Here is a 26586-nt window from a genome sequence, read left to right on the forward strand (position 1 = left end):
TTTTTAAAAAAAATACAATAAATGCAATAATCCTAATAGGAAACCTTAACCCTCACTTTGTTTTGAAGCAACCTGGGCTGCTGCCAGCAAAAACTTTATTATTTAATAAAAAAAAAATGTGGGAGGGGGGAGGCATCTTAGCAGTCTCCAAGAACATGTTGCCCACCCCTGTTTTGGGTTATTATTATTATTATTATTATTATTATTATTATTATTTATATTCTGCTTTTCTCCAATAGAATTTAGGTGATTCTATAGGAGCCCTGGGCTGCCTCCCATCTCAAAGCAATGCTTAGCTTCAGGAGGATTTGCTGCATCATGTGCCTTTGGATCATACTGCATGGGGGAGGGGGGGAGGGTGGACAGAAGTAGGGAGGTTGTCTAAGGCCAAGTGACCCTTCTGAGTTTGGGTTTAAGAGTGTTAGACTAGGATTGGAGGGGAGAGCTGGGTTCAAATGCCCACTCAGTTACAAAACACACTAAGTGACCTTGGGCCAATCACCATGTCTCAGCCTACCCTACTTTACAGGGTTGTAGTGAGGATAAAATGGGGTGGGGATGGGGGGAGAACCATGTAGACTGCCCTGAGCTCTTTGGAAGAAGGCTGGGCTACACATGCAGAAACATAAAATACATGAGCCTCATCTTTAAGCGCTCTCCTGGTCGCCATAGGTGACCAGGAAGTGGATGCAGGTGAGTGAGCAGGCTGGTGGAGAAGAGACACCCCCTCCGTGGCACCCAGAATAGAAATGTATCTAAGCTTTCCTCTGCTAACTCCTAGCAGGCTAGTGAATTTTGCAGACTAATAATGTGGGAGGGCTTATTTATAAGGCTGATCATTTAATTTATTTATTTTATAAAAACTGAACCTGGGACTTGAGGCTCACACATCACACTGCTTTGCCAATATGCTACAGTGGGGCTGAAAGATTTGTTATCTTACCTTTGTTGACGGCCTATAAGAGGAGCTAAATGAGTTGCTTATCCATCTCCCCCTCCCCCCCCCCGCCACACACACATGTATACAGACACATGATTTTCATATTAGGGCATTTGCAGGGTTTTGGGGGGGGGGGGCAGGGAGAGAGGAGATTAAATGAGAGGGTGTGGATGTGCTCTTGTTGCAGCCTAAATACTTCTATGTAGGTCGGGGTAAGAGAAGTATGACTTGACAGGAATGAGAAGAGACAGAGATCAGTGATGGTACCGAGAGGAAAGTAGGCAGCTGCCTTATATGGCATCGGTCCATTGGTCCATCTAGCTCTTCACCAGGGTTGGGCAGACTTCAGACTTGTTGGATCTTCTTTTCATTTTGCTAGAACCCAGGGATCCACCACTTGGAGCCGAGAGCAAATGACATACACTTAGACTTGGTTCGCATGTAACGGCGGCAATTCCTGGGTTGTTTAACCTGGGCTTTGCTTCTGGCAAGTGACGGGATGAGCCACATGCTCGTCAGTTCCGTTTTCAGTTCATGACCCATGGCAGTTTCCGGGTCTGGACATCACAGAACAACTCCTGGGTTGTTAAGTGAAAATGGAAACAATGGGCACACAGCTCATCATGTCTCTCGGTGGTGGCAATTCCTGGCTTAAGCAACCTAGGAATTGGCGCAACTCTTCCCTGGGGTGGGTTGTGAACACCTGATGGGCAGGAGGTAGTACAGCTCATGAAAGGGGTAGGCGAACTATTGCCCTCCATAAGTTTTGACCTACAATTCCCATAACTCCCACCACCATAGCCAATGGTGAGGGATGATGGGAGATGTAGGCCAAATTATCAGTTGGCCACCCCAGCTATTAGGGGCTGTTAATTGGAAACAGGGATGAAGAACATATGAATACAGTTGCCTAGTGTATGATGAAGGTGTTAGGACTGGCTCCAGTTTTCTTGGGGTGTCAGCAAAGTGTCCTCTGGTGAACTCTTTCCTCTGCTAAAGACCCCCAGAAAGTTTGCTTTGTTGCGGAAGCATCACTCAGAGCAACCCTAGGCAGCTGGGTCCAGCTGCCCTTTAGGATTCCCACAATTCCTCTGGACAGTGCTAATTCAGGATGCAGCTTCATGGGCTGGGACAAGAAAGAAAAATGGTGGGTGGAGGGTGGGGCAGTCTTTCACAGTGTGTGCCAAGTGCTGGTGCCTGCTGTGTGGGGTGTGGTTTATACACAGATAAAAGGAGGCAGGAAGGAAAGGCACCTATGTGTTTGTGGGCAAGCTTGGGGCAGGGGTTAGGCTGGTAGCTGAGTAGCCAGGGGTCTCGATAAAGCAGGTGCCTTAGATAGCTCCTTTAGAATTCTAGCTGAACCCTGGAGCGGGTTCACTGCCCCACTGACATTGGCGCCATCAGCCTCTACTGCCATAAAATTTGGAAAGGTTTTGGTTTGCAACTCCCATCATGCCTCACCTTTGGCTGTGCTGGCAAGGGCTGATGGGAGTTACAGGCCAAAACCTCTGGAGGGCCACAAGTTGCTCACCCCTGCACCGGGCCACAGAAATGCGAAGCGTGCACCATGTATGATTTTTTGGGAGGGGGCAGAGTACCTGTGCAACCCCACACTCGCTGCTGTCTTAGCATCAGGCCCATTTTATACACGCAGCATAATCAAGTGGTAAAGCCTTTCCTGGACTGCACCACGTCGGCCTCCAGGAGGGGGGAAGGTTTTGTCTCATCCTCAAATTCCCAAAGGTGTGCTGTGAATTGCCTAAACCTGATTTAGCAAGACTCCTCGCAGCTCCCTCCTCTGTTATGTACATAAGGTCCCCCTTCTAATCAGAGACATTTTTCCCCACCCCCACTGGGTGGAAGAATAATTAGAACCCTTCTACGTCCCCGGTGCTAATAAAAGGAAGATCTCTATCCTCTTTGTCCCTGTGCTAGATTTTGCAAAATCAGGTTGCTCTGTGTGTGTGTGTGTGATTTACTTCTGTATGTAATGTGCCCTATTTTGAAGGTGCTTCTGGTGGGGCAGGCACAGGGTGTGAGAGTAGGAGTAGAATGAGAAGAAGATAGGTGGAAATTGGGTGGGCGGGGAGGACTCTGATTTCGGGATTGGCGAACGAGCAATGGTCGTCTCGTGCCCAATTCAGTTCCGCAAAGCGGGCCACAATCAAATGGGAGATTTGTGCAAATTTCTTCCATAGACTAAAGTGTGGCTGATTCAATCTGCAGAGGCAGTTTGCTCACATTGACCTTGGAATCGGGAACACAATGAAAGCAAGCAAATATTTAGCAGTTTGTGAATATTCGCAGTGGGCATCTGGTTGGGCTTGCAGACAGGGTACGCTTGCATGCTTTGCTATAAAAAAATGAGATCTTCCTGCATCCCTAGGGTCTTTGGGAAGAAAGATGATTGAGGAGAGTGTCAGGCTTGATGAAGGAAGTGTGTCTACATGGAATTGTAGCATTGGAGGGTTCTCTGAGGTCATCTAGTCCAGCCCCTTGCTTGGTGCAGGAAATCCAGAGCATAGCGACTGAATGGCTGGCCACCCAACATCCTCTTGAAGACCTTGAAGAGAGAACTCGTTTGTCCCCCAGGTAGATAGTTCTGTTGTCGAACTGCTCTTACCATTAACATGCTGTTAGAACCGCAGTCTAAACATACCTAACCTGGTTCCTTTCTAATGGTACTGCTAACCGTTTTTGTTGCCCTCCTCGGAACCTGTTCCTGTTCCAATTTAGTTATTTGTAATCTTTATATACCACTAAATGTAGTCAAACCCTTAAGCGGTTCACACATAAATATTAGAATTGCATTTAAAGTACAATATTAAAAAACAATTGCAATAAGAGCAATACAAGGAGCAGTAAGAAGGAACTGCATGATTAATTTAATTACAAGCCGGTGAAAGTTTGGGTGAGCAAGTGCGTTTTCAGATTTTTGAAATATGCCACCGATTCGGCCTCCCGAAATGGATGGCGGAGGGTTTCCCAAAGGGTGGGTGCCACTACCGAGAAGGCCTGCCTTTGCCGTATTACATGGCAACATTGCGCTGGTTTCAGCATGACTGGCAAGGCCTCCTCTGATGATCTTAAAGGTCGGCTGGGTAGATATAAGGGAAGGCGATCTGCTAAGCATCCTGGTGCCAAGCCGTTTAGGACTGTGTATAACAATAATATAACCTTGAACACAGCTCAGAAGCTAATAGGCAACCAGTGCAGGTTTTTTTTATAAAACACACACAGAGATGTTATGTGAGCATAGCTGGGTGTCCCAGGGAGCGCCCTCGCTGCTGCATTCTGCACGAGCTGCAGCCTCTGAGCCAGGCACAAGGGCAGCCCTCATAAAGTGTATTGCAGTAGTCTAATCGTGAGGTTACCAGTGCATGGATCACCATAGCTAGGCTATCCCTAGCCAGGAACAGGCGTAGTTAGCGTATTAATCGTATTAAGTTGGTAATGGGCGCTTCTGGCCACGGAGATCACGTTTGCCTCCAGTGAAAGAGATGGATCCAAATTACATAGATGCTTCTTCAGAGGGAGCAGAACCCCATGCGGATCTGAGAACTGCCAGCCCACAGGGTCTGTGTCTTATCAGGATTCAGCTTCAGTTTTATTTGTATCCTTGAAGTATGTAGGGTCTTGGGAGAAAGAGTTGGGGAGCATCACATAAGGCTGCGGGGCTGTGAGGCAGGTTTAGGAAGGGAGCGAACAACCAGTGCAGTCCTTGAAGGCTGTAAAATGGTGGTCCAGAGAAATAGAGGGACTGGGATGAACCGGTGATGGGCGACCCCACTCCCCCGTTCAGTTTGGAGCTTTTCTTAGCGAGAGATTAGAAATGAAATTGCCGTTTTCCAAAAGTTATCATTTATTTATTTATTGCGTTTCTATACCACCCAATAGCCGAAGCTCTCTGGGCGTTTGACAAAAATGAAAACCATTCAAAGTATAAAACAAACAGTATAAAAACATGGCCTAAAATACAATACAAAAGCACAACCAGGATAAAATCCAGTAGCAGTGCAGAAACACAAATTTAAAAATACAAATTTAAAACAGCAAAGTTAAAATTTATTTATGGACTGTTAAAATGCAGAGAGAATAAAAAGGTCTTCACCTGGCGTCTAAAAGAATATAGTGTAGGTGCCAGGCTCATTCCACAGCTGGGGTGCCACAGCAGAGAAGGCCCTCCAACTGGTAGCCACCTGCCTCTTGGTCACCTAAGGGTGCATGAGTGTGGTGGGTGCTGGCTGGATACACCTTGTGCTATTGCCCTGCCCCCCCCCCCATCGAAATATAGGTTAACAGAAAGGGCAAAGGATTCATGAAAGAGGAGAGGTTCAAAGAAAATAAGAGGAGTGTCGTCGTGCGTTCCGGGAGGCTGTCCCACATAATAAAGGGTAGCCAAGAAGAAGGGGCGCAGTCTTTTAAGGGGGCAGATGACAGCAAAGGTCTCAGGCACAGATGTCTCCGGCCGCGGGAACAGAAAAGGGAGACTTCCCAACATGTTATGTTTTTTTCAATCCTGTATGAGCACTTATTTGAGAGTAGGCCCTGTTGAAGGCAGAGGGGTGTACTTTGGGGTAATAATAATAATAATAATAATAATAATAATAATAATAATAATAATATATTTATTTATTTCTAACCCGCCTCTCCCTTTGGATTGAGGCGGGGAACAACATTAGAACAGGAATCAACACATCTTAAATTTTTTTGGTTTTACATTGATCTGGATAGGCCTGCCGGAAAAGGCTAGTCTTTAAAGCTGCCTTAAAATCACACAGAGGGTTAATTTTACGAATCTCCTCTGTCAGGCCATTCTACAATCTGGAGGCGACAGAAGAAAAGGTCCTCTGGGAAACTGATGTCAGCCCAGTTTTAGCTGACTGAAGTAAGTTCACCCCAGAGGACCTGAGTGTGCTGTATGGGAGAAGGCGATCCCTCAGGTAACTTGAACCCAAACCGTTTAGGACTTTAAAGGTGATGACCAACACTTTGTACTTTGCCCGGGAACTAATTGGCAGCCAGTGGAGTGATTTTAATGTTGGGGTAATATGCTCACCCCTAGATGTACTGGTGACCAACCTGGCTGCCATATTTTGAATTAGTTGACGTTTCCGAACTAGGTACAATGGTAGCCCCATGTAGAGCGCATTGCAGAAGTCAAGCCTTGAGGTTGCCAGCACGTGCACTGCCGTCTTTCTTTAGGTGGATAGGATTGCGCTGCTAAATCTCCCCTGAGAAATATTCTGACCTATGATTATCTGTGGTCTTTCTGTACTTGCTGGCAATTTTATCTGATTTTAATGTCTTAGTCATGTAAGCTACCGTGAGCATTTTGAATGGGAAGGCAAAGTAAAATAATAATTATAATTACAACAATTAATAATAATAACAGTGGCCAGAGAGGGATTTGAAGGGAAGGGTGGGGTGTTTCTGCTGCCTCCGAGAGTAGTTACGTAGCCAGGGTAGAGATTTAAGGAGGGGTGTTGTTGTTGGACGGGTGGGTGGGTGAATGAGAGCAGTGACTTATTCGGGAACCCGAGGGCTAGGTAGAGGTAGGGGGGCATTCATACATAACCTCTTGTGAAGCCTTGTAAATAAGTCCACAGAAGTTGCTCACCTGCATTAATAATAGTAAATAAGGTGTTTGGGTCTAACAGAAGAGGAACAGAGAATGCCTTTCCTCCTGCTGCTCTCCACGGCGTTTCTCTGCCGGGCACAGAAGAGGGATGGAGGGATGGGAACCTGCATCCCGTGGCCTGATTTCATTGGGGTGGCAAGGAAGGAAAAGGAGGGGGGTGGGGTGGCAGAGAGCGAGAAAGAAAGTGACCCGGCTTGCTTTGGGCCCTGGCCCTGCCCACTACCAGTTTCCACCACCACCCCAAGGATTACCCCAGAGGGAATGCATCTCCCCCCAAATCCCCCAAGAGTTTCGCCACCCGTGCTTTCCAGCTCTTTCCCCCCAGGCCTCTTCGGCAGGGCAGCAGCGTCCCTGCGCTGCTCTGTGCCAACTTCCTGTCGAGATACGGGCCTTATCTCCCTCTGCCAGCGGATTCAGATAGCCAAATGCCTTCCAGCTCCTCAGCCCACTCCCTTCGCCCCGTCTCAGCGAAAGCAAGAGGATATTAATGTTGAACTCTTGCAGGCAGACATCAGCTTCGGAATCTTCTGCTTTCAGGAATGTCTGGGTTTGAATATCAAGGTCCTGCAGTTGTTCGGAGGAAGGAGGAAGTGAGGCTTCGTGGCTGCCCACATCAGAGATGCGGCGGCTTCTTTCTGGGCACCGCGCCGGGAGAGACTGTCTCAGGCGAAGCAGGGAACTGATAAATCAGTAGGAGATGCCCTGGGACAGGGTGGGGGAAATACATTCCGTGCCCAAGCAACATAGATTCTGCACAGAGGAGAACAGAATTCTGTAGCCGGTAGAAACTAACCAATACGTACTCCGTTTCTCTTCTTTTGCATCATTTTATTCATCAGTTTTTGCTAACTGAATTTTTCCCTGTGCTCTTCTGGTTTGGTTCAGCAAACCTCACATTCCTCAACCACTGAGAAACCTAAACAAGATGTCCTACTTGTTGACTGAGATGGGCCACAACCCACCCACCCCCATATTGCACTTGTCTTACAACCACACAGACTGGCACGAAGCTTCTGGGTCCAATTCAAGGAGCTGGTCATTACCTCCAGACTTTAAATAGACTGGGGCCGTAGCTAGACCTCAGGTTTATCCCAGGATCATAGAATCATAGAATAGAGTTGGAAGGGTCCTACAAGGCCATCTAGTCCAACCCCCTGCTCAATGCAGGAATCCACCCTAAAGCATCCCTGACAGATGCTTGTCCAGCTGCCTCTTGAAGGCCTCTAGTGTGGGAGAGCCCACAACCTCCCTAGGTAACTGATTCCATTGTCATACTGCTCTAACAGTCAGGAAGTTTTTCCTGATGTCCAGCTGGAATCTGGCTTCCTTTAACTTGAGCCCGTTATTCCGTGTCCTGCACTCTGGGAGGATCGAGAAGAGATCCTGGCCCTCCTCTGTGCGACAAACTTTCAAGTGTTTGAAGAGTGCTATCTTTTCTCCCCCCCATCTCCTCTTCTCCAGACTAAACATGCCTAGTTCTTTCAGTCTCTCCTCATAGGGCTTATTTTCCAAATCCCCAATCTTCCTCATTGCCCTCCTCTATGGGTGTTGAGGGGATGTGATGGAGCCCCATTGCTCCTGCATACCCTTGAAGCCATTTCACGCAATGAATGCAGGAAGGGGGTCTTTCACTCAACACAATCTTGGGATGTAATTCCGATCCATCTGTTGCACGCATTAGTGGTCTATCGCACAAATGACGGCCTCACGCTCTGGGGCTGACGTGGCAGCTGTGGGATCAGCCTTCCAGTTTTTGGACGGGAGTAGGATCTCACGCAGGGGTGTCGAAGCGCTTTCAGCCCATGGTCCAAATTCCTTTTCGAAAACGCTCTCGGGGGCTGCATTCTGGTGGTTAGGTGGGGGCTGAAGGCAAAGAGGGTGAGGCAGACGTTCCAGCATATTGTGGGTTAAAGCTCTTAATGCCGGTAAGTAATCCTTAGGAGCGGTTTTCAACCTTTTAGAAAGGGGGAGAAAAATGTTCCAAAGCCGGGAAACCAGCAGACTCTTGGGAGAAAGAGAGTGGAACCAGGGCAAAGGGGTGTGGGCGTCCAGAAGGGTGAATCCATACCCCGCCCCCCCAGCCTCCCGAGGCAGGCGAGATTTATTTATTTATTTATTTATTTATTTATTACATTTATATACTGCCTTGCCCCATAGCTGAAGCTTTCTGGGCGGTTTACAAAGATTTAAACAGTGAACATTAAAAACAAATGTACATAACTTTAAAAGCATAAAAAGCATAAAAACAGACACTATCCATTTAAAACAGCTATTCTGGGGTCAGTTAAAAAAAAAACTCAGCATATGCTGTTAAATGCCTGGGAGAAGAGAAAAGTCTTGACCTGGCACCGAAAAGATAGCAACGTTTGCGCCAGGCGAGCCTCGTCGGGGAGATCATTAATTGGGGAGCCACCACTGAAAAGGCCCTCTCCCTTGTTGCCGTTCTCCAAGCTTCCCCCCTTCCAAGATGGTCCATATCCCCCCCCTTCCGAGGCGGGCCACATTCCCCCCCCCTTTTTTGATGTGGGCCAGGTCCCCCCATCTGAGATTGGTCAGCTTCTCCCCTCCCCCCACTCCCAGGTGGGCTGGATCTCCCCCTCAAATGGACTGAACTTTCCCCCCCAGGCATGAGATTCAACCCCCTTGACCTAGTGATTAGAGTGTGCGCGGGAGTGCCCCTTTGCGCCCGTAGGTTCTCTCACAGGCCTTGTTGATGATGGCTCTTTTTTTCCCCCATCTGTGTTACAGCCACGAGAAAGGTCAAGAAGGTGAAGAGGGAGTCGAGCTGCAGGAAGGTGAGGAGGGGCCCTGGGCTGGCCCAGAAATGCCCAACCGCCCTGCGTGAGCAAGTTATAGCCCCCGCACGGGGAGGGGTTTCTACAGCCAGGGCACCGCCCGAATAAGTAAGGCGTACCAAATGTCTGTGCGTGAACATACCTGAGTCGTTTTTTTCGCCTTCTGCTGCCTGGATCCTCCGGGCGGATTTGTGTGGCCAGAATCCCAATTCCCATCTCACTTCCTCCCTGATGTCCTGTTCACACAGATGCACCTTGTGTGCAGATTATGGCATTTATCACTGCAGATTATTTTGAGATAGAGAGAAGAAAACACTCCTTTGTTCTGTTGCATTCTGTTCAACAAGAAAATCAGTTCTATCATCTACCGCCATTAGTATATGTTTTCTTTGATTTGGTTCAGGCATGGTTGGACTCTAATGCTGCAGCCAGCATGGCCAGTCGGCAGGATGCTGGGAGCTGTAGTCCAACCATGTCTGGAGGACCACAGCTTCGTATTGTATTTATTAGCAATATTTGTACCATGTTTCCATTTGAGATAAATCCTCTATAGGGTTCAGGGCAAACTACACAGGGATTTCTCCTTTTCCCCACACTGGCATTTTGATTACCACAACCCTGCGAGGAAGGCCAGGCTGAGAGGTAACTGGCTTAGGAAGTTTTCTGGAGTGCAGCTCTCCCCGGTCCAAATCTACCATCATAATCACAACGCCACAGCGTCTCTGTGTGAAAGATTAGCATCTTCACTTTATTTTATTTATTTACACTTATATACCGCCCCCATAGCCAGAGCTCTCTGGGCGGTTTACAGAAATTCTAAAATTGAGATAAAAACAAGTATATAAAATTTAAAATTTTTTAAAAAAGAACATACACCCATAAAGCATTAAAAACCGTTAAAAAAACTAAACATGTGGGTGATGAAGATGTGCCGCCATATGCCTGGGCAAAAAGGAAAGTCTTAACCTGGCGCCGGAAAGATAGCGTTGGCGCCAGGCGAGCCTCGTCAGGGAGATTGTTCCACAGTCTGGGGGCCACCACCGAAAAGGCCCTGTCCCTCGTTGCCACACTCCAAAGTAACTATGATTTCCCCCCTCCATTTCATATAGATAAAATTCATGTTACATGGCTCGTTACCAAGTAATTAAACATCCAAATTGGGGGCCATCACTACATCTTGTGGTAGTGAATTTCATAATTTAACTATGTGCTGTGTGAAGAAGTTCTTCCTTTTAATTGTCCTGGATCTCCCACCAATCAGTTTCATGGGATGACCCCGGGTTCTAGTATTTTGAGAGAGGGAGAAAAATGTCTCCCTGTCCACATTCTCCACACCAGGCATAATTTTGTGCACCTCTATCATGTCTCCCCTTAGCCTCCTTTTTTCCCCAAGCTAAACATTCCCAGCTGTTATAATAACCTTCCCTCATGTCATGTGCATTATGTGAGCACAGTGAAGTTTTTTCTCATTTCCCAGCACTTGTTCCTTCTCCTACCTAGGCATTCCAATTTTTAGAAAACCCTCTGAGGTGGTTAAGACAGCGATCTCTATTTGCCCTTAAAACATGCAAACCAAGAGGAGGGATCAACTTCATACCATACACTAAGTCAACAGGGGACCATAGAATGCAACCTTATTCCAGCTCAGAACATTGGACCATATGGTCTACTTCGTTTGGCACCAATTCTCTAGGGACCCAAGCGCGGAATGTCTTTCCCATCGCCTCCTATCTGACCCTTGGAATGGGAGATGCAAGGTCCCTCCCGTGAGGGCAAGGAAGTGCCACTCTGCTGTGTGCTACGGTTACACATGCAGCCCTCTTCTCTTCCACCACCGCCCCCATTGTGCACTGCTGTTTGTGGTCCGCTGCACTGTGTCTAAGGCAGGCGTGCATTCTGGGAGAGGCAGACAGCATTGCAGGGCCTTTATCCATGGCTAGGCAGCCTCATGGGCAGGACTGATGTTGGCACCTGGCATCCTTGGACAGGGCACAATTCTTTATTATCTCTCTTGATTATCTCTCCCCACCCCCTTCCCCCAGCCCAGCATCCAGAGCAGCCCCGTTTTAAATTCCCACCGTGTCCCTGACCTAGCGTCACTTGGAGGAGTTGCTGCCACCTCAGCCAGGTGCGCTTGCCCAGGGGACACTCAGATATGTTTCAGCCTCTCATGGGTCTAGGCATGGCCTTATCCTGTTGTCTTCTGGCACAGGTTGGCCACCTATGGTGTAGATAAATGAGAGGTTGAAGCAGAAAAGAGGTTTTAAATGCTGAGATGACCGGTCATTCAAATAGGCCCACTGTGACAGAGTTCAAAAACCTCTTGTGTGGCCTATGTGTGCTCTCTCTCTCTCTCTCTCTCTCTCTCTCTCTCTGTATCTTACATGCACACACATCTCGCTGTGTGTGTGTGTGAATCTCACATGCACAGACATCTTTGTGTGTGTACCTCACACACACATCTCTCTCTCATATACACACACACGCTGCCCAAATCCTGTACTTTCCCATCTTTTCAAGGCATCCCCCTTACCCAACAGAGCCTGTGTCGTGGAGGCCGTCGTACCGTGCCGTCGGAGTGCCTGTTGCCGGTAGTAACCGGTTTCCTTTCCCTTTCCCAGGGGACGGCACGAACGCGGATGAGCAGACTGCAGTGGCCATCGCCAGCGTCCAGCAAGCCGCTTTTACAGACCACAATATCCAGTACCAATTCCGCACAGAGAACAATGGAGGACAGGTAACGGGGGCCGGCTTGGCACTTCTGGTACACCGGTGGGGTGTTGAACCTCCATGTGTGACCGTCCGTATGCAGGTATAACGTGTGCAGTTTAGGCTGCGGGGCAGCAAACAGGGCGGATCCTGAGTTTATATTTGGCTGGCCAAGGATCCTCGTTTCAGACCGCTGCCCCCGAATGGTCTTCAAACAGGCTCTCTTTGATTTGACGTCTGTGCGGGGCGTGACCACACACACCGAAGTTCCCAGTACCGCTGGATGAGTAACTGGGTTTATTGATTTACGTTTGCCTTCTCTTCCCCAGGTGACATACAGAGTAGTTCAGGTGACGGACAGTCAGCTGGATGGTCAAACAGACGCAACGGGGGCCGTCAGCGTGGTCTCGACGGCGGCTTTCGCTAGCGGCCAGCAGGCTGTTGCTCAGGTGAGGGGCAGTTCCGTCGGCCTCCGAAGCGCAGCTGCGGATGTGTTTTGCTGCTTTGTTTGCTTTTAGCGACAAGCACCTCGCCTTTCCAATATTTACGCCCAGAGTGGCTTACAATAACAAGCTTCTTCACACAGCACGTAGCTCACTTTGGAAGTCACTGCCACAAGACGTAGTGGCATCCACCGATTTGGACGGCTTTAAAAGCGGGTTGGATGAATTCTTGGGGGAGAGAAGGCTATCAGTGGCTACTAACTGTGATGGTTATGTGCTCCCTCCAGTAGCAGTGGCAGTAAGTCTGGGTGCACCCGTTGCTGGGGAACATGGGTGGGAGGCTTCTGTTGCACCATGTCCTGCTTGTTCATCCCTGGTTGACTGCTGGTTGGCCACTGTGTGAACAGAGTCCTGGACTAGATGGACCTTTGGTCTGATCCAGCAGGGCCCTTCTTGTGTTCTTAAAGAAATAAGCCGCAAGCGAAGAAATCATGCAACAGGCTTCCAGTAATATCCCGTTTTGAACCAGGCGTGAAAAACAGCTAGGTGTGATGATCTGAGGTTTGGCCGTCCCACCTCCCGGCAGTTGCGCTCGCTGGGCAGGTCAAGAGCTGATGGCCTTCTCTTATGGCAACATGACTGGTCTTGCCTTGACCTCTTCCCTGAAAGCCGGGCCGGCACTTCTTCCGCTTCCTGCTTGGGGCGGATCGTTTTCAGTGGCCAAGTGTGAAACCGGTAGCGTCCCTCTTCGGAAGAGGTGCATGCGAGGATGTGGTTATTGGCTTGCCGGGCCCTGCGTGCCGGCTGCGTTGGCTTGCTGACTTCTTTTACGTGTCAGCTCATGCTTCCTGGGAGGAAGTCTGTTCTCTCCCTGGCCAGCCCCAGTGACTCTGAAAAGGCAGGCGTAGAATTGCAAAACGAGATGCTTCTTAATACATGCTCGGATGGAGGTTCCAGTACCAGAGCTGGAGTGTGCACACAAATCCAGCCGCGTACTTTAGCAGAGCTTAAACAGCAGCGTTCCAGCGTTTGGCTTCCTGCGCGGCTGACTGAGTGCCTTCCTCATAAGAAATACTCACACAAGTGGTTTCTTCAGCAGTAGAGTTTACTGAGGTATATAAGCATAACGTTCCTATACAAAAATTTTCCTTCAACAGCGAGAGACATACACACCACGACCATCAGCGACCAGCAGGCAAAACCTTCCACATACACAGATATATATACATTTCATACACAGTATGATGCAACAGTTTCATCATCCAATAATTCAATTAAGGGATGAGGCGAGAAATTCCTTCCTTATTTTCAACCTCCACAGTTCCAGCACTGATGAGCAACACCTGCGTGAAGCTTTGTGCCAAGTCCAGGTTTTTTTTTCTTTCCCCAGGGCTTGTCTTTCTGGAGATAAATTTTCCGCCCCGACACCCCTTCAAAATTTAACAACAGAAAACGACATCATACAATAGATACAAACACATTCATGCACTGCAAAACTCAAAACCTAGTTTACCAATCAATTCTGCATGGCGTTGTATGCCCAAAGGCTTTGTAAACAAATCTCCTATACACCAACTTGATGAAACCTCGACTGATGTGCTCTTGAACATTACAGTACTTAATTGCAACATGTTTGGTCTTGGATTTTAACATATCAGATCTAGCCAAAGAAATACAAGGTTGTGAATCTTCATGTACTTTAACTGGTAAAGAAAATGGTATTGTTAAATCCCTTTTTAAAAAAATCTTTTAACAACTGTACAAACCAGGTCACTTCACCACATAAGTCTGATAAAGCAGCAAATTCTGCTTCACATGGAGAAGTTGCAACAAAAGTTTGTTTCCTTGACTTCCAACTCATAAGTGTTCATGGTAAACTGCTGGTAGACTTCCTGTCTTCCAGGCTTCCTGACAAATCCTTCCTCTCTCTACACACACACACACACACACACACGTACACAACCTACTCCACCTTCCTCCCAATCTTCCTAGATTTCAGCACCCTAATTGAGGATGAAAACAAGGCTTCTTCCTCTTGCTTGAGAGCCAGAAACCCTTGTGGATCGACTGCAGACCACCCGGACATCTACCAATAGATCCTACTCTATCTGCTGCCCAGCCCTGTGCTACTTACTGAAGTTCCTTCTGTTCGGACATAAAATAGGAACCTAAAATGTATAAATTCGTTTGGTGCCTCAAATTATCACGTTTGGCCTTTTAGCTATACGTTTGGTATATTAAGTATAGTTTATTCAGGTAATAATAACAAATTTACTAACTGAGTTTACTTTTAAACATTTTTAATTTTAAGGTAATTTTATAAGAATATGTGTGTGTGTGTGTGTGTGTGTTACACTTTATGTTCCTAAAGTAACCAAATGACTTTAGATCCCCATACAGAGTGCCAAAAATATAAGTATTGCATATATATTTTTCAATTTGTCCCCAAATGTGTGTGTGTGTGTTTCCGGGGGGTGGGGGGAGGTTATTTTCTCCCCCATGGCTTCAGAATATTTTTACGTCTTTCCCATAGTGTAATAACGAAGGACGTGTGCTGGTTGCTTTAGAGCTATTGACCTGGCTTGTCACATCATCCAATCTCTGGCTGCATGTTTTGTTGGAGGGGGGAAACACCCCTCAAATAATCCAACAACAACCCATGCCCTGTTTGGATGTTTGAGGGTTGTTTCCCCCTGCAACAAGCCATGCCACCCATGTTTAGATGACATAATAATCACGGTTGGACTACTGCAACCTTCTTCTCTCTGGCCTTCCTTCTTCTCACATCAGTCCGTTGGTTTCTGTTCACCACTCTGCCGCAAAGATCATCTTCTTGGCTCGCCGCTCTGACCATGTTACTCCGCTTCTGAAATCTCTTCATTGGCTTCCAATTCACTTCAGAATCCAATATAAACTTCTCCTGTTAACCTTCAAAGCTTTTCACGGTCTAGCTCCTTCCTATCTCTCCTCTCTCATCTCACACTATTGCCCCGCTCGTGCTCTTCGCTCCTCTGATGCCATGTTTCTCGCCTGCCCAAGGACCTCTACTTCCCTTGCTCGGCTTCGTCCATTTTCGTCTGCTGCCCCTTACGCCTGGAACGCTCTTCCAGAACATTTGAGAACTACAAGTTCAACCACAGCTTTTAAAGCACAACTAAAAACTTTTCTTTTTCCTAAAGCTTTTAAAACTTGATGTTGTGCAGACTTCTACTGTTACTTTCTACTGTTAGTTTTTCCCTACCCAGTGCCTGCTTACCCTACCCTGTACCTGTTTGCATTCTCTTCCCCTCCTTATTGTTTTACTATGATTTTATTAGATTGTAAGCCTATGCGGCAGGGTCTTGCTATTTACTGTTTTACTCTGTACAGCACCATGTACATTGATGGTGCTATATAAATAAATAATAATAATAATAATAAGTGGCCAGGCGAGTAATTAGGCAAATGGCAACTGGAACAGCCCATGGCTTAAACAAACCACTGTGGCCGGGTTTAAGCCACGGTGATCATGCAAACCAGGCCACTGTTTTAACACATACTCAGATACAATGTAATCCGCTACTTGTTTCTCACAAGTAAATCCCATTTAATTCCATGGGGCTTAGTCCCAGGAAAATGTGGGCTGGGCATCGCTCTTAGGCTGCAATTCTATACATTAGGAGGGGGGACTCCTGGCCGTTTTTGAGGCTCCCACTCCCGTCAGCCCAGCTACCATGGGATGATGGGAAATGTAGTCCAACCTTATCTGCAGGGGGCCACAGGTTCTCTCCTTCCCTCCTGCTCTCTGCACTTATCTGGGAGTACGTCCCATTGAACTTGGTGGGATTTACTTCTGAGCAGATGTGCAGAAGGATGGAGCTGTCGGGAGTACTTTAATCGCCCCTAATTATTAGCTGTAATAAATAAAAGTCACTGTTATTGTCTCTGCAGCTGGCCTGGCCAGCATTTTATGTTTTAGAAGGGTTGCTTACTCTTAGTCACAAGGGGGCAGTGTGCACTTGGAACATCCCAGCAAATCTTCATTCCAACAAGAGTCCTCCTCCTGCTTCTGCAAATTGTGCTCCAGGACAACATGTTGGTTCAATACTATTAGTGAAGTTGGAAGAATCCAGTTTGAGGGTGGAGCTTGCCAGGTTTTCGCCAGCTCGGGCCCCGGATGCCAGCTCACGGATCCCTGAGCTGGCTCGATTCGGCATGCACCGAGTCGGGCAAACTCATGGTTTCCCACCTTTTTCTGTGTGCAAATCCAAATTTGCGCAAAATCGCAGGTGGAAACATTGACAGAAATGGCAATTTGCGCAAAATTGTAGCTGTAAATGGTGCAATTTGCGCAAAATCGGAGGCGTAAATGGTCCTTTGCACCTGCAATTTTGTGCGAATTGCGTTATTTATGGCTGTGACGTTGTGCAAATCGCAATTTACGTAAATATTCCCACCCACATTTTGTGCAGAATCACAGCTCATGTGTATAAGTTCCAGCTCTCACCAGGTGCCCACGGACTGCCTAGCTGCTTGCCCTGCAGGCCTGCCGGGATAAGCCAACCAGTGGGAGTCCAGCGAGCAGAATGTGAACAGGACGCACGGGGAGTTTGCCCATCCCTATGTTAGTTTAATACAGTGATTCCCAACCTCAGGTCCTTGGATGCTGGCATACTTCCATTGGACCAATGTTCTTATTTAGAATATGACACCTTCATATGTTCAGTGGCGAAAACCCAGTTTGGTCAGTACCTTTGGAATATTCCCACAAACGGCACATTCATAATGTTTCATAGAAAGACAGGGCCTAAATGTTGAAAACTAACTATTTCACTTCTTGTTATTTGCCTTTGTTCAGTACTGGGATAAAAGAACTCTGCACATGCTCTGGCATGTTGTTCATTCCTTGACATGGTCCGGGGCCTGATCTGACTCTGAAAAGAGGTTCTGGAACAGGGGCTGGCTCAGGGATTGAATTGATGGGGAAGGAAGGGTAGAATTGTGTTAAACTCTCGTTTTAAAAATGACAAGATTTGCGTTTCGCTGGACACTTAAGGGCTTGTGTGTTTTTGGGGTGGGGGAGACTTGCATTCCATGTAAACATGCGCAGAGATAAATCTGCGTGTTCACCTCTGCCCCCTCCCCATCGAACCCAGGTCTTTTCTCTCTCCCTGCTACCTTCATTTATAACCACTGCTTCATTTCCCAGCTCTGGGAAAAGGAATCCTGACACGGAATGTTCAAGGTCTCCTCTTGCCCTTTTACATTGCTCTCTGTACAGGCCGTGATCCAGAACCCCTTCAGCAATGGCGGGAGTCCAGCCACAGACGCCGTCAGTGGGGAGGCGCGGTTTGCCTACTTCCCCGCCTCCACGGTGGGGGACGCCACAGCGGTGTCGGTGCAGACGACGGATCAGTCGCTATCACAGGCTGGAGGTAAGAAGCTCATAAAGCAGGGCTTTTGACACGGAGGTAGGAAAGCAGACGTTTCTTTTAGTTTAATTTGTCAAAACAATTGTAACCCGCCCCATATCACTGAGATCACAGGACAGTGTGCAGGTGAAATCAATTCAAGCAGTAGAAAAGAATGAATAATTTACACAGCTGAAAGGGGATTGAACCATTGACAAACTGATACCAGTAAAAAAATAATATTAAAAGCAATATCAACAAAACGATGTGCAGCTTTAGGCAAATTTAGCTCCCGAAGGCTTTGATAAAAAGCCACGTTTTAACATGGCGCTGGAACGAAGCCAACATCTGCACCAGTCGGGCCTCCAAGGAGAGGGCATTCCACTACCAGGGTGCCTCAGCGGTATGGGCTTGCACAGCACATTTCATTTGGGTGTGCCCCTGGGATTGTTTTTAAAGGTGAACAGTTATTGAGTACTCCTTCATAAAGGACATTAGTTTTATTCATTTATTTATTAAGCTCTACAGATACTGAGGCCTACTCCACATTCAGCTTGCCTGACCGTGGGAGGGCCGTTGCAGGCAGCAAAACTGCAAAGTTTTGCAGCAAAACTCTGGCTGGAGAAGGGGCTTATGAGATGATATTAGCTTTCGGGGGCCCTCCTCCTGGCCCCTTTGAAGTGTGGCTGCTGGCAGAGAAGCTTCCAGCAGAGTGATTCCTTTTCACTCTTGCTGCTGGAAGCAGTGGGGCAGTGACAGTGGAGGGCAGCCAGAGGACCATTTCGCTGCATCTGGATCCTCCTCTGGTTCCCTACTCAATAGCCCCTTCAATTCAGCACTTATTGCTTGAGACATTAGGGTGTGCCTGGGCACACCTAGCACACCCCTTGTGCACGCCTATGCTCAGGGGTGTAGAACCCGGGCTAAATCTGGCCTGCTTGGATCCCGGTCTGGCCCTCCCTTTTCCCGACTGTTGGTCGTTGAGTGGCGACCCGGCTTTTGCACGATTTCCCCCCTTTTCTGAAAGGCTGGAATGACTCTCCAAAAGCTTGGGGTGCAATCCTCTGTATGTTTAGATGGGGAGGGGGGGAAAGCCCTTGCATTCCCCAGGGAAAACATCTTTTCCGTGTTGTTTCCCATAGGCCAGTTCTACGTGATGATGACCCCGCAAGACGTGTTGCAGACAGGAACGCAACGTACCATCGCCCCTCGTACTCATCCCTATTCTCCGTACGTATGGCGTTGGGACTGACTTGGAGAAAGAATGTGCCTGGCTGGCATACTTAAAACCCAGTACCTTGATAACAGTCATTTCCATAGGCAAGGAAGTGCTGGGAGACCAGAAGCTGAGCTGCAGAAGAAGGTTGTCGTGCACAGGAGGGATTCTAAGCAGGAAGGGGCCGGAAGGCAGGGATTGCTGAGCCCACTTGAGCAGATAGAGCTAACTACAATAGGAGCAGAGTGAAGGAAACCACTTCAGTGGAGGGCTTAGTGTGAAATGCACATGTAGAGAGGAGGGAGGCAGCAAGTGGGCCGCACCTTGCCCACCATAGACGTTTTCACGGGGGCCCTGTCGCTGCTGAATTTGCCACTGCAAGCGTCCCAGGAGCAGGATTCTGCTCGAAAATGAGGCACGTACTTCCCGTGTACCTTGTTTTGTAGAATCATAGAATAGTAGAGTTAGAAGGGGCCTACAAGGCCATCGAGTCCAACCCCCTGCTCAATGCAGGAATCCACCCTAAAGCATCCCTGACGGATGGTTGTCCAGCTGCCTCTTGAAGGCCTCTAGTGTGGGAGAGCCCACAACCTCCCTAGGTAACTGGTTCCACTGTCGTACTGCTCTAACAGTCAGAAAGTTTTTCCTGATGTCCAGCCAGAATCTGGCTTCCTGTAACTTGAGCCCGTTATTCTGTGCCCTGCACTCTGGGAGGATCAAGAAGAGATCCAGGCCCTCCTCTGTGTGACAACCTTTTAAGTATTTGAAGAGTGCTATCATGTCTCCCCTCAATCTTCTCTTCTCCAGGCTAAACACGCCCAGTTCTTTCAGGCTCTCTTCATAGGGCTTTGTTTCCAGACCCCTGATCATCCTGGTTGCCCTCCTCTGAACACGCTCCAGCTTATCTGCGTCCTCCTTGAAGTGTGGTGCCATTGTTCAAAACCGTCACGTTTTTCGCTTCCGTTTCAACAATGGCAGTTTTGGCAGCGGTGGAGTGCGCACTCGGAGGGTTCAGGGTTGGGGGAGGAGTCAGTGCGACCCCTCAACCTCCGGAAGTTTCCCACCCCCGAAGCAGGGAGCCATATCATAACTTGTCTTCTGCACGGCGGGAAGCTGAAATTCATTGTGGCTGCCAAGCAGATAGTCAACACCAGGGAGTGGGGAATGTTTTGGGCTACAATTCTCATGATTCCTGACCAGTCAACTGGGGCTGATGGTAACTGTAGTCCAAAACATTGGGAGCACCAGTGGTTGCCTGCTATAAGCGTACTGTATTTCGAGCATGCTGAACCTTCCACATACGTTATTTTAGTAAACATGTCTGGGTAAGGACCTTGACTCTACATGACAATGTTTTCTCTCAGAAACAAACCTTAGTGCCTCTTTGCCTCAGACTTAATGGAGGTTTTAAAACACCAGTTTTAAAATCACTTCCCTGGATGCCAATTAGTTTCTGGGCAAAGTATAAAGTGTTGGTTATTATCTTTAAAGCCCTACATGGTTTGGGTCCGGGCTACCTGCGGGATCGCCTTCTCCCGTACAATCCGCCCCGCACACTCAGGTCCTCTGGGAAGAATCTACTTCAGTCAGCCACAACTAGGCTGACAACTGTTACCCAGAGGACCCTTTTTTCTGCCACACCCAGATTGTGGAATGGCATGCTGGGAGAGGTTCATCAACTTAATAATCTTTTAGCATTTAAGAAAGCCATAAAGACTGATCTATTCCGGCAGGCCTATCCAGTGGAATTTTAGAATGTTTTTAGGAAGCTTTAATAATGTATACTATATTTTTAATTCAGTTTTATGTATTTTATACTTACTGTTGTTCCCCGCCTCGATCCAAATGGAGAGGCGGGTAAGAAATAAATTATTATTATTATTATTATTATTATTATTATTATTATTATTATTATTATTAAGGCTGCTCAGTAAAAAAAAGCATTCCACCATGTTAAAAGGAGTTATTGGGGGGTGGGTCATTCTAGCATCCTAAAATAAAAAATATTTCACCAATCTTTCTGAAACGGAGTACTGCCAGAAAGAAATGCTGGTTTTACATACCCTGCGCGTTTCAAGAAGATTGGTGAAATGTGGAGGGCAGGATGTCACTTTAAATGACAAAATTATTATTATTATTATTATTATTATTATTATTATTATTATTATTATTATTAAGGCTGCTCAGTAAAAAAAAAGCATTCCACCATGTTAAAAGGAGTTATTGTGGGGTGGGTCATTCTAGCATCCTAAAATGAAAAATATTTCACCAATCTTTCTGAAACGGAGTACTGCCAGAAAGAAATGCTGGTTTTACATACCCTGCGCGTTTCAAGAAGATTGGTGAAATATTGAGGGCAGGATGTCACTTTAAATGACAAATTATTTATTTATTTATTTATTTATTATTATTATTATTATTATTATTATTATTATTATTATTAGGTCAGGAAGGAGCTTGCTTTCTCCACTGCCCAGTTCCTATATTTGTGGGGTGGTGAAATTTGGAGTCTTCACCATCTCCCACCCTTTATTTTTGTGATGTACTACAACTGCTTCCTTCTTCGGGGATACGAGTGGGGTTTGTGAAGCCTCCCCCCCCCAACTTCTGATTTCCCCCACGTCTGTGTCTTTAAAATCCAGGAAAATGGACGGGACGCGGACGCCGCGGGACGAGAGGCGAAGAGCCCAGCACAATGAAGGTGCGCAGCAGGGCCAAACGGCTCGAAAACCTCCTTTTCTGTTGTTGTTGCAACTAGAGCAGAGATGACCGATGTCTTCCCATAAGCCCGTAGTGCGCTCAAAAAGCTGCCGGAAGAGCCTGGTTCTTCATCCTCCGCCCCTCCGTTCCAGCGGTGATGCCACCACTGCCGCCATACAGCCTGGCACAGGGATGGGGGGCGGGGGACCGTTTCCTCTATCTGAAAAGGGGAACTTGGCCAATGTGAAAGCTGCTGCCCCAGAAGCAACGAGTCCTCCACAACGTCCTTTCTGTTTAAGGCTGGGAGGGATGTTTGCTCCATCAGCTCCTCTTCCCAAACCACCCTTTTTAAAACAGGGGCGCAGAACCAAAGGGGCAAGGGGGGGGAGGGCAAAGCCAAACCTCTGGTGTTCCCCAGGCTTCACCCACTTTTCTCCCAGTGACATGGCCCAGTGGGTGGTTTTCCCAGCTTTTGCACAATTTCTCCCCCGGTTCTATTTATTTTTTATTATTTATTTATTTATTTATTTATTACATTTCTATACCGCCCAAATAGCCGGAGCTCTCTGGGCGGTTCACAAAAATGAAAAACATTCGACGTATAAAACAACAGTATAGAACCATACTATAAAATACAATATAAAAGCTCAACCAGATAAAAACAGCCTTCTAAAAGGTTGAAGGCGTAGTTATTGGCAGTCAAAGATTTAAGCTAACATATGGTGATATTTTGGGCCTCACCCACCACTGGAAAACAGCCCCCCTCCCCCCCCCCCGACCTCCAAAATGAAATTCAGCCCTCAGGCTGAAAGCGGTTCAACACACCTGTTTACACTCCCAATTTTTGGCATGCGTGGCTGCAGGGTAATTTAAGGGTGTAATGTGTGTGCTTTTTCTTTCCACCAGAGCTGGTCATCGCCCCCCTTCTAGATCAGTAGGTGACCATATAGAAGGGAGGACAGGGTTCCAGTATCTTTAACAGTTGCATAGAAAAGGGAATTTCAGCAGGTGTCATTTGTATATACAGAGAACCTGGTGAAATTCCCTCTTCATCCCAACAGTTAAAGCTGCAGGAGCTATACTAGAGTGACCAGATTTAAAAGAGGGCAGGGCACCTGCAGCTTTAACTGTTGTGTTGAAGGGGGAATTTCTCCAGGTGCTGCATGCATACAAATGACACCTGCTGAAATACCCTTTTCTCTACAACTGTTAATGATACAGGAGCCCCGTCCTCCTTTCCAGAGGGTCACCCTAGTAATGATGCTGTTCAGACCCACCGATTATTACGGCTGATTTGGACAGCCTGGCTCTCTCCCTCTTCCTCCTCCATCCCCAGGTGTGGGCAGGGGGGTCATTGCAGCATCACGGCACCATGAAACCGCACTGTCTGATCAATGCCTTCTGTCGTTGTCTAGTTGAACGGAGGCGGCGGGACAAGATCAACAATTGGATTGTCCAGCTCTCGAAAATCATTCCAGACTGCAACACAGACAACAGCAAGACGGGGGCGGTGAGGGCAATGGCCAGGGAGGGGTCAAACGAGGTCAGGGTTGTGGTTTTTTGGGGGCAGAGGGGTTTGGCTGTTATCATGGATAGAAGCCTTGGGACATTCTTCCCTAGAACCCAAGGAGGCTGAAAGCTATCCTGCCCCCTTTCCCCTGGTTGGTTGTTACCCAGAAACGGGAGGGGGGGGCAACAGATGGGACGTATTAGCACACACGCCCGTCTTTTTTTCAGCTCTGTTCCATGACCGCCACTGAAATTCGGGGCCCCGGCAGCTTGCCTCTGAAAGTCAGTGCCACTTTGGCACCAAAAGTGTGTGTGTGGGGGGGGGGGAGGGGGGGTCTATTTTGCTTGAAAACAAGGCACGTGGGGGGGCTTGTTTTCGAGCAAAATCGCGTCCCTAGGGGGCTTCCGGAAGCACCGTCTGGCTTGAAAACAAAGGGGGGGGGATGCTCCTCCACATGTATTGTTTTGAAGTGAAATCGCAGTGTGGTGGTGGGGGGGTGTTGCCATGGCTGCCAAAATCGGGTGGCAAAATTAACACCAGCAGTTCCAGGGGCAGGGAAGGAGGGCAGGCCCTGGGGGTAACAACATTGGTCCCCAGAGCTGCCAAAGTCCCCCCCCCCTCCCGGGTGTTAATTAAATTCTGGTGTGGACCAGACCACATACATGCAAATATATATGTACGCACAGTCTGTCCAGTGTATCCTTCCTGGAGCCATCTCTTGATCCTTTCTGTTGGCACAGCTGCTTCAGCCATACTCATGGCTGTTGGTGACTGAGGCAGTGCTGAACAGAGCTCTGAGCTTGGACAACCAAACTTAGGTATTGCATTTATTTCCCTCCGAGGAACCCAAGGCAGCTTATATGATCTCCTCTCCATTGTATCCTCACGACAACCCTGTGAGGTGGGTTAGGTTGAGAGCCGGTGACTGGCCCAAAGTCACCCAGTGAGTTCATGTCCAAGCGGGGACTAGAACCCGGGTCTTCCGAGTCCCGGGCCAACACTCTTAACCACTACACCACACTGGCCCTCGTTCAGACAACCCGCTAAACCATGCTGCTTAACCACAAAATGGTTAATGGAACGCATTAACCATTTTGTGGTTAAGCAGCATGGTTTAGCGGGTTGTCTGAACGGGGCCAATGTCTCTTGCCAGCGCAGTGCTCGGCTCAGCCTGATTTGCAGGTCTACCCGAGAGGCCGCTAGCTGTCACTGTGGGCAGGCAGCTGGCTGCAGCTGGGGTGGCGGCCACAGCAGTGGGCCCTGCATGGGGTGCTGAGCCCCAGCTCTTGCCTGAGCATGCTGTCCACTGGCGCCATGCTTGTTTCCCCAGTCAGTCTGTGCTCCAGTAGAAGGGGGGGGGGTGGAAGGGAAGGGAAAGGACAATATCCCAAGTGTCGCAGAAGAAAATCTATAACCATGGCAGAAAGAACGAGGCATGCAAATGAGCCGCTCTTTGCAAATTTGCTTCGCCTGCCTAATTTTATTCTGGCGTTTCTAGTTATACACAGCCCCAGGATGCCCGACTCGCTCCTTTGTTCCGGGAACACTCTCTCGAACAAAGCTATTAGCCTTTTTCTCCTCTTCCTTCCGAAGGCCCCCATTAGAAATCTCTCGTGTCCTTTAATGATCTTGCAGCTCTAGCTGTTTGAGGGACGCAATGCCTGTTCTCTCCCTCTAGTGGCAAATGCTCTCTTAGCAGAATACATAGATACGTTTATTCCCCCGCCCCGAAACTTGCTAACACTGAGCTATGCGAGGAGGACCGTGCGTTTCATCGCTCGCTCGCTGCTTCCCGCTTACGGATGCACGCGCGTCCTTTAGATGACGCCGCTTTCCTCCCTTGTGCCTTCCACGCCAGCTCGATTTTACGCCACGAAATAGACCCCGTTTAATCCAACCTTTTTTATATTAAAACAAAAACAAAAAACGGAACGTGCCACGATCTCCTGCTGTGTGCGGGAAAAGCGGCGCGATGAAAACGGCCCCTGAGTGGGCCACGTGGTCTTTGTTTACTTCCTCTTTCCCCTCCAGGCAGAAGAGGAAGTAATGAGGGACAAACGCGGGGGCGGAGAAGCGGCGGTAAGGAAACGCGATTTTCCCCCTTGTGATGACGCCCATAGGCTCCGGGAGGAAGTAGAAGGCCTGCCCTGGTTGCAGTGGGCGTGGCCCTTCCCGCCCCAAGCGAGACAGAGGAGGGAGGGGCCCTGGCTTCTGTCCAGCTCCAGGGCGGCATGGGACTTAGGGACTGTGGTCTTGCGTATCCTACAGAGCAAAGGAGGCATCCTGTCCAAAGCCTGTGATTACATCCGCGAACTGCGCCAAACGAACCAGCGAATGCAGGAGACCTTCAAAGAAGCTGAAAGGCTGCAGATGGACAACGACTTGTTACGACAGCAGGTATCTTCGCATCCCCTGCCAGGGCCGTGGTTTTATGGGTGTGTCAAAAGAAGCAGCAGAACTAAGCCCAGACTGGGTGCAAAGCTTGGGGCCTGAAATTCCAAAGATTTTGCTGCTTCTGCTGCTGCTTCTCCCTCTCTTAAAATTCAATTTTAGCAGAAAATACTTCTTTTAATATCTCATGGCTGCTCTTTGCCCTTCTTTAAGACTAGCAAAACCCAGAACAATGTGATGCAATTCAGTTTTTAAAAAACTGCAAGGTAGAAAAATGATCTAAACTTGCAAACTTTATACAGGCCTCAGAATCCAGCTTTTCTTGATGTCCAGTAGGGCTTACTCCCAAGTAAGTGTGGATAGGATCACAGCCTTAGCCATAGCTAACTTTAGCTGGCATTGGAGTCAGGCCTGGAGAACTTGTTCCAGAATAAATTTCACCTTGGAAACATATTTATTTATTACATTTCTATACCGCCCAATAGCCAGAGCTCTCTGGGCGGTTCACAAAAGCATAGTAGACGTTAAATTGTGTAATGCTAATCCTGTATTTCAGAGTATGATTTCACCTTTGATTTGCCTGTTGGTCAAGTCTTGGCTTTGGTCAGGGCGAAGTCTATGACATGAAGTGTTTTGCCAAGCGCAGGCGTTGACGGGCCGTTTAAATCCTCTTGTTATCTACAGCTAACCTTGGCCTAGTTCTAAACCTGTGTTTAGCCTATACCACATCATGAAATGCGTCTCCCCACCCCGCCACTGAAAATGTATTTTCACATCAAAAACAAACATGAGGAAGAAGCTAGGCCAGAAATATTGGCTCTGGTGGCTAATTTTCTATGTGGAGGGATTTA

The 26586-nt window shown here is 47.9% G+C and overlaps 1 protein-coding gene across 3 annotated transcripts in view; it reads left to right on the plus strand.

Annotated features, from left to right (window-relative positions):
- USF2 (upstream transcription factor 2, c-fos interacting) overlaps nucleotides 1–26586 on the plus strand; it is a 30303-nt gene that overhangs the window by 1937 nt on the left and 1780 nt on the right. The window contains exons 1-10 of one of the 3 annotated variants that reach the window (XM_063140759.1): nucleotides 3354–3532; nucleotides 9330–9376; nucleotides 11998–12113; nucleotides 12415–12534; nucleotides 17789–17942; nucleotides 19061–19148; nucleotides 21777–21835; nucleotides 23250–23344; nucleotides 25376–25423; nucleotides 25613–25741. In XM_063140759.1, coding sequence (XP_062996829.1) covers nucleotides 3369–3532; nucleotides 9330–9376; nucleotides 11998–12113; nucleotides 12415–12534; nucleotides 17789–17942; nucleotides 19061–19148; nucleotides 21777–21835; nucleotides 23250–23344; nucleotides 25376–25423; nucleotides 25613–25741 — 1020 coding nt within the window. In that variant the 5' untranslated portion in view covers nucleotides 3354–3368. Of the gene's footprint in view, nucleotides 1–3353; nucleotides 3533–9329; nucleotides 9377–11997; nucleotides 12114–12414; nucleotides 12535–17788; nucleotides 17943–19060; nucleotides 19149–21776; nucleotides 21836–23249; nucleotides 23345–25375; nucleotides 25424–25612; nucleotides 25742–26586 lie in introns of those variants that run through there. The other 2 variants (XM_063140762.1, XM_063140760.1) reach the window with 2 other exon arrangements.

This window comes from Elgaria multicarinata, chromosome 13 (assembly GCF_023053635.1).
Source record: "Elgaria multicarinata webbii isolate HBS135686 ecotype San Diego chromosome 13, rElgMul1.1.pri, whole genome shotgun sequence".
NCBI lineage: Eukaryota > Metazoa > Chordata > Lepidosauria > Squamata > Anguidae > Elgaria > Elgaria multicarinata.